Genomic DNA, 8,703 nt, shown 5'->3' on the forward strand with positions numbered 1-8,703 from the left:
TTTGCTTTTTAGTACTACTAAACTCCACATATCTAACACATGAAGTCAAATACCTATTTAGGGTTGAGGTAGTACTAGATTTTCCAACAACAAACAATCTTTTACACCAATTGCATTGTGATTTTTTAACTCCCCCTATTGTAACTGAAACAAAGTCATTCCAGATTTTAGAAGTCTTTTGCATTTCCGTCCTTTGATATTGTCCATTCTCACTCAGGCCACTTCCATCCCCATCCCCAACCCCAGCCCCCCCCCCCCCCCCCCCAACAGTAGAACAAACAGTGTTAACAGGTTGGTTTTGGTTATTTTCAGTGCTACCAGACTCAACAGATCCAGGTGTAGGGATCACAACTTCAATACCTTCCAATTCCATAGACTGACTCGTAATCTCCATAACTGTTAATTAAAAAATTTAATTGATGAGAAACTTCTAGCTTTCTATTTTCAAGCATGGCAAATTTTTAACTAACATAAATAATAGTTGTGATATAATCATAGATAATTAGATAAACATAGCACAAAGAGATAGAGAATCATGATTTCTAAGTCTAAGATAGCAAATAATTTTAAGCAATTCATTTTATAAATTCAGAAAATCAGAATCATAGATAGACAGCAAAAATTAACAGAATAGAATCATAGTTCTACTTCTAATAGAGCAGTTCATGTTAAACTGAATATAGATCATACTTCTAACACTAAACAGAAAAATAATTCATAGTTCTAACATTAGTAAAATAAGAACATCTTAAGTCTTAACATCACAATTTAACAGAGCAGTTCATGTTATAACACTAAACATATTATGGATCATACTTCTAACACTTAACAGAAAAATAATTCATAGTTTTAACATTAGTAAAATAGTAACATCTTAAGTCTTAACATCACAATTTAACAGAGCAGTTCATGTTATAACACTAAACAGAATATAGATCATACTTCTAACACTAAACAGAAAAATAATTCATAGTTCTAACATTAGTAAAATAGTAACATCTTAAGTCTTAACATCACAATTTAACAGAGCAGTTCATGTTATAACACTAAACAGAATATAGATCATACTTCTAACACTTAATAGAAAAATAATTCATAATTCTAACATTAGTAAAGTAGTAACATCTTAAGTCTTAACATCACAATTTAACAGAGCAGTTCATGCTATAACACTAAACAGAATATAGATCATACTTCTAACACTAAACAGAAAAATAATTCATAGTTCTAACATTACTAAAATAGTAACATAACAATTTAACATAGCAAGTTTTTTTAAAAACCTCAAGGCTCAAGCAATTTCCAAACGCCAATTGGGATTGTAGCTTGCAAATTCGATAGACCTTCCTCCCTGAAATTAAGAAATTAGAAACATTAGTTTACCAAATTTTCAAACAGCCAAAACATAATAAATGGAATAAATAAAAAAGACTTGAAAAAATTGAAATAGTTAGGAACTAGGGTTCAGGAGAAAAACATAACTTAAATGTAGAAGAGACTAAGAGAGGCTCTTCAGATTCTCAGAGCTTTTTCTCTTGTTAGCTAGAAGCCAGAGCAAACAAGTTCAAACTTATTCAACTGAACAAGAACAACCCGAGTGACTTGCATACATCATAGGTTCATACTCGAGTATAAAAGGGCCAGGGGGGGGGGGGTGGGAGGGGATTTGGGAATGAATAAAAAAATAAACATATGATGACAGAAAGCCCAATACTCAATTGCCATTTCTGTCACAGTCAGATCAATAGCCATCATGTTTGTCTTTGCCGTCGGTATGAGCTAGGGCTTGGAGAAGATAACCTGCCACAAGACAATTCACAACATGTCAACAACCAAAATGTCACAAAACAGTTGAATGAACAGACTTAAAGAAATAAAAAATTGAAAGAACACAAAAAAATGGGGATTTGGCGGCGAGATTGGACGGTATAGGAGAAAAATTAGTATCCTCTTCTAGTTCGAGTCACGCGATATCTGAAGAGAGTTTCTCTCACAAAACTAGTACGACTGCTTAGAACGCCATTAGATGAATATCAAATGATCCATCAACGGCTCGATTGAGAATCTGAAAGGAATGGGTTGTTGGGAGGGGGTTGAGAAGGATTGAATACGTGCATTCAACTCCACAACGATGATGGGAGATGCATTGAATGCTCACAGCAGGCTGCATTCAATGGATCATCTCTCTCTCACCATCACCCTAGTAATCTAGCCCTAAAACTAATCCGTCAAACGAGTCTCTGGTAGTGCCGTAGTGGTCACTGGAATGAAGAGAGAGATAGAGAGCGACGAGGGTGAGTGAGAGTGACGAGGGTGATGGTTTGAACTTTGACTGGTTATTGGTTTCTAGTTTGGTAACTTTGGTTTACACTTTACAAACGTTTGGTTTCAATCCCAGAATCCCAGCCATTAGATTTGCGAAAAGATCAAAAAATTTAATAAATGAACGGCTGGATTTGAAGAGAGAATTAGTTAAATCGATTTGGGCGTGCCACGTGTCGAAACCTTTAGTTTACCTAAACATTATTCACATGCGGCCGTTTGTAATTGAATCTGGTGTGCTTATTTAATAGAGTCTGTCGATTCTAAAAATATTTTCAAGATTTAATTTCACTTGTTAGAACGAATAACTCAGCGCATGCTTATGGAGCTTGCGATACACCATATAACTCCTACGCGATTTAATTGATTACAGCTGGCTTCCATTAAACCATCCAACGGCCAATATTTCATCAATAAATTTGGAGGGCTGAGATGGCTTGTGATCATACCGAGATGACTGTTACACTGTCAGTCTCGATGACCATGCGGGCATGTGAGCTTACAGCCGTTGATGAATTCCTCCGAGTGCAAGATTGATTTTAAGTCATTCGATCATCTCAACCAGGGGAAGTTTACGAAAATTTGGATGCACCAAATAAATCCTACGCGAGAAAATGGTCAACAGCTGGCGTCACTACATGCATCCAACGGCTTAAATGAAATCAAAAAAAAATTGGACGACTGTCGTCCATTGCATGCAAACCAAGAGTCTTGACGCGTTGTCAGACTCGTAGACTATGCGTGCGTGGGGTAGATTTCCGAGACTGAGTGTATCGTCCGCGTGTGTGTGTTGCTGAAACCGGTTCCATACCTTATCCAATAAATAATCTTGACCATTTATTTTAATCTTTATTTTATCATTCAATTAAGGACGTTAGATTAGTGGGCTCATAGTGTCATGTGCAACACCATATAACTCTCACCTTCGTAATGGATTACAACTGTATTCCATTTACTAAATCCAACGGCTAGAATTAAATCCAATTAAATCGGACAGCTATGATTAAATGTCTAAAAAGACTAAAATTTCAAAAATTCAAATAATCAGAATAATCTAGTATAGGTAATTTTAGGTGAGCTCGCCTCTATAGTTATCCAATAAATGATCTAAACCGTTAAAATTAAATACAAATTTGTATCAATTAAATCTTAACCGTTTAATTAACTAAAGTACTAAAGAAACTGTGTGTGCATAGTAGTGTAGTACTACATAGTTATTATTATGAATATGATAATTATTAATATTTTAATAATAATTAATTAATTACTATTATTATTATTATTAATAATACTAAACAGTCTAAACGGTTGAGAATCTTGAGATTATTATTATTATTATTATTATTAATATGATTAATTGATTATAATGAATATGATTATTATTATTATACTATACCCTTGATCTTAATCAACTAATTGTACACACATTAATTGAACCTATGAATATGATTATTATTATTATTATTATTATTATTATTATTATTATTATCGACTAATTAATTGGACATTGGACATTAAACCTATAAATAATAACATAGTTTATACTCTATACAATGTTAGTTACATAATTATACTATACCCTTGATCTTAATTAATTAATTGTACACACACTAATTTTTTTTTTTTTTTTTTTTTTTTTTTTTTTTTTTAGGGAAATGATAAAGCATTTCATTCCAAAAAAAAAGTAGAAACAGGCCTAGGCCTTACAAACATAGAGCCATCTGCTCTAAAATTACAGTTTCCGAAATACAACTAGGGTGCTCCTCCAACCATACTTGAGTCTCTGGATTCCTTATAGCACGCTTTGCTAATCCGTGGGCCGCTAGATTAGCTTCCCTCTTTACATGTCTAATGCTCCAACCATTAAGAAACCCCAATACCCATTTGATATCTTCTATAACCTGTCCATATGGAAGCCAATTTTTTTGGGTATCGCTAATTGCTCTCACCACAAGCAATGAGTCCCCTTCAAGAATCACATCGTTTACTCCCACCTCCCTGCAGAACTCCACCGCCCGTAGTGCAGCAACTGCTTCGGCTGAGGCTGGATCATGGAGAGCCGTAATAGGATGACTTAGTGCTGCGATAGTATTTCCCAACTCATCACGTATGATTACCCCCACTCCCATTCGTTCCTTTTCTTGAGCAATGGCAACATCCCAATTTACCTTGAAAAATCCCGCCTGAGGTGCTTCCCATTTTTGTTGAGTTACCATTGATCGAACAGTGGATTCCTGTTGTCTCTGGTTTGCTGTTTGGTACTGCAGTAGAAAGTCCTCTGCTTGTTTTGCTACTGCATTAGGAGGGATAAACAGCGCCCCATGCACCACTTCATTTCGGCGCCTCCAGATGCTTTTCGCAGTCATTGCAAAGAGCTCTAAATCTTCCTTCTTCAACGTCATCATAAAGTTTTCCACTAACTCAAAAAAATTATCTCCTCCCGAAATACATTTTTGAAGCTTCCTGCCACTCGCATACCAGACATCTTGAGACGATGGACAATCCCACAGGATATGGTGGGTGGTTTCAACGGCTCTACTGCAGAAAATACAGGAATCATCTTCAATCACTTTTCGCCGCTTCAGGTTTTCTTTCGTCAAAAGTATTTGATTACACGCCCTCCATAGAAAAGTTTGGGCTGAATGTGGAATTTTTAAACTATCATTTTCCAGACAGCATGATTTCTAACCCCCTGAGAGCATTCCCCCTTCCCTCTTCCTATTCTCTCTTTTTCTAGGTGGTAGGCACTCCTTACCGAGAAAGCTCCCGATTTCGATGGACGCCAGATCATCTTATCTTCATTATGGTGCCTGCTTATCGGGAGATTGCAAATGGCATTTGCTTCCTCTTCTCCGAAATTCTGGAAAATAAATTGTCGGTTCCAATGCACCGGCTCTTCTTCCATCAGCTCGGCCACCCGCGCATCCTCCCTAATGAGTGAGCTGCATGTCTGTGAGGTAAACATTATCAGCAATGGCACCCATTTGTTTTCCCGGATTCTAATAGAATTTCCATTACCAATTCGCCAAAATAATCCTTCTTCAAGTAGTTCCCTGCCTCCCAAAATGCTCCTCCACGCGAATGAGGGTTTGTTACCTATTTTTGCCGTCAAGAATGATCCTGAGGGGAAATATTTGTCTTTGATAATCCTCGCAGCCAAGCTGTCCGGGTATTGCAAAAGTCTCCAACCTTGTTTGGCTAAAAGGGCCTTATTGAAACAGACAAGATCCCTAAAACCCAAACCTCCCAATTCTTTTGCTCGCCCCATCCTTTCCCAACTCATCCATTGGATCTTCTTGTCGTTCTCCTTGTGGCCCCACCAAAATTTCTGCATCATTTTGTTCAACTCCTTGCACAATTCGGATGGGAGCAAAAAAATGCTCATGCTATATGTTGGGATAGCTTGGACCACGGCTTTGATTAAAATCTCCTTTCCAGCTTGTGATAGGAACTTTGTCTTCCAATCCGACATCCTCTTTCTCACCCTGTCAATGAGATGCTGAAATTCCCGGACTCTTGATTTACCCACCAACGCTGGTAGCCCCAGGTACGTGTCAAATCTCTGAGAATCAGGGACTCCTATTACCTCCAAGATACGTTCTTTCGTCGCTTGGCTTTGTGTTGCAGCTGAAAAAAATTGAGGTTTTCTCATTATTGAGTCGCTGTCCCGATGCCTCTTCATAGAACTCCAATACCCCTTTTAAATAATTCCATTCCTGCTCAGTGGCCTTACAAAAAAGAAGGCTATCATCAGCAAAAAACAAATGGTTTAATCTCAAGCCCTTAAAGGAGGTTGGAACCCCTTTCAATCTCCCGGACAGCTCCTCTTTTTGTAACAAAGAGCTCAATACCTCTGCACACAAAATAAAAAGATATGGGGATAGCGGATCTCCCTGTCTAATTCCCCTTGAAGGTTTAATAAGGCCTGTAGGGGAGCCATTTACAATAACAGAGTAAGAAACCGAGGTGACACATTTCATGACTAGTTGGACCCATTTACAATCAAAACCCATTTTCCTCATAACTTTTTCTAGAAAAAGCCACTCGACCCTATCATATGCCTTGCTCATGTCGAGCTTTATTGCCATATAGCCCACCCTCCCATACATGCGGGAATGCATAGTATGGAGCGTCTCATAGGCTGCAATAATATTATCGGAGATCAATCGACCCAGAATAAAGGCTGATTGGTTACAAGAAATAATCAAGGGTAATACAATTTTAAGGCGATTTGCCATAACTTTTGGAAGGATTTTATACACTACATTGCACAAACTAATGGGTCTAAAATCAGAAACTCCCGAAGGGTTTTGCTTTTTTGGTACAAGTGCAATATGTGTATAATTTATGTCTAGATCAATATGGCCATTATTAAAAAAATTCCTTACCGCCTGTACCACCTCCTCCCCCACCAGGTTCCAATGGTCTTGATAGAAAGCTGCTGGAAATCCATCAGGACCTGGTGACTTCATGGGTGCCATTTGAAAAAGGGCCTGACGTACTTCCTCCGTTTCCACCTCACCGACCAATCTACTGTTCATCTCAGCCGTGACCCTTGTTGATAACACATGGAGGCAATCATCAATCCCCCGAGGACCCGAGGAGGTTAGGATATCCGAGAAATGTCGAACGAACGCTTCTTCGATACTCATTGATGTGTCCCGTCGCACCCCCTCACCATCCAAAATTGAGGTAATCAAATTTTTGTGCCGTCGTTGTGAGGCGCACGCATGAAAATATTTGGAATTCTTGTCGCCATGCACCAACCAACATTCTTTTGCCCTCTGTCTCCATTTTTGCTCCATCTGCGCCATTTTCTCTTGGGTGTCTTCTTGTAATTGTTTTATACGTAGCAGGTCCCACTCACCGTCCCCTGCTTGAAGATTTTCCAACACACCCACATTTTGCTTGATGTCATTTTCTGTTGGGTCCCTGTTTGCCTTTTTCCATCTGAGTAAAGAATGGCAACTTTTCTTCAGTTTCAAAGCAACCGACCCCTAGCCCCCACATCTATTCTCCTTCACTCTCCATACTTGATTAATGACACCTGCCACTTCCTTTTTCTTCCAGGCAGTTTCATACCAAAACCGTCTATGGTTCCTGCGCTTTCCCGTCCTTCCCCTACGAAACCATATATACATAGGTGCATGATCAGATGAGCAAGACGCTAATATCTCTACTTGTCTGCGTGGGAAGTACTCTTGCCATTGGGGATTTGCCAATACCCGGTCTAGCCTCTCCTTTATAAAGAACTCTCCTCCTTGTTTGTTGCTCCACGTAAAGTCTGATCCCACGTAACCCATATCCTCCAGCAGGCAAGTGTGAAGGACCTCCCGAAAATTTTTCATTTGTCCTCTAGCTCTACGACCACCTCCCCATTTTTCATGATTTTCAAGGATTTCGTTAAAATCCCCTAAACAGAGCCATGGGACTGGGTCAAAAGAGCTAAGATGGCGAAGGAGATTCCAAGATTCTTTTCGATGGCTAACCTCCGGATGGCCATAAAAGCAAGTGATTTTCCAAGGTTGCCCATTCGCTCCTTCTTTCACCACGGCGTTTATGTGGCGCCGACTGAAATTTTGGATATCTACTATATGATCTGAAGACCATAAAAGTGCCAAACCCCCGCTTCGACCAATGCTGTCCACCACGAACACACTGTGAAAACCCAGCCGAACTTTAATAGATTCCATTCGGTGGGCCTGCAGTTTAGTTTCCATCAGGAAGACTAAATTGGGGCACTTCTCCTTCACCAACCGATGAAGGTCCCGAACTGTCCGGGGGTTCCCAAGCCCCTGACAGTTCCAACTTAATATACTCATGGTTCTCGGCGGGGCTGTTCAACAGCCACCGCCGCTTGCTTTTCATTTTTGTTTGCACCCGCCTATTTTCCTTTTTTTCTGCTTGCCTTATTCTGTTCCGAGCAAATCAGGCCCTCAAATTTCCGAGTTCCACTCCGTGGAATATCCAAGCTCGACTGAGGTTGGGGGTGCACTGATCTTGCACGTTTTTTCCACTTCATAGAACCCTTTCTTTGATTTCCTTCTGCTTGGACCTGCAATCCACTAGCCAAGCGACACGTCACCTCCTCAATAAAACCCACCTCTTCTGCTGCTATATCTTACGTGGCTCCCTCAATTGATTTTGTGGGAACGTCCCTTGCATGCATCGCATGCTTTGATGGCTGTGGCGAAACTCCCTCTCCTGCATTAATATTGTCTGCAGCATTAAACGTAGCTCCCACGTTACTTCCAAACGCAGGACCTTCCATATTCGGATTTCTTCCCCCAGCTGCGTTATGCGATTCTCCCTCATCATAATGAGTATCCGTTTTGTTTTCCTTTTCTAACGGATCCCCATTATTGCCATAACTCCTTTCCT

General features: G+C 39.5%; 1 protein-coding gene across 1 annotated transcript; it reads right to left on the reverse strand.

Moving 5' to 3' along the window:
* Positions 1-4,025: 4,025 nt before the first annotated feature.
* LOC148587680 (uncharacterized) lies at positions 4,026-8,144 on the reverse strand. Its single transcript, XM_088512754.1, has 4 exons — positions 7,462-8,144; positions 6,711-7,272; positions 5,078-5,998; positions 4,026-4,712 (listed from the first exon to the last, which is right to left on the reverse strand). The coding sequence occupies exons 1-4, from the start codon at positions 8,142-8,144 to the stop codon at positions 4,026-4,028; spliced, it is 2,853 nt and encodes a 950-aa protein (XP_088368880.1).
* Positions 8,145-8,703: the final 559 nt, after the last annotated feature.

Source organism: Corylus avellana, chromosome 2, assembly GCF_965113065.1.
Source record: "Corylus avellana chromosome 2, dhCorAvel1.hap1.2, whole genome shotgun sequence".
NCBI lineage: Eukaryota > Viridiplantae > Streptophyta > Magnoliopsida > Fagales > Betulaceae > Corylus > Corylus avellana.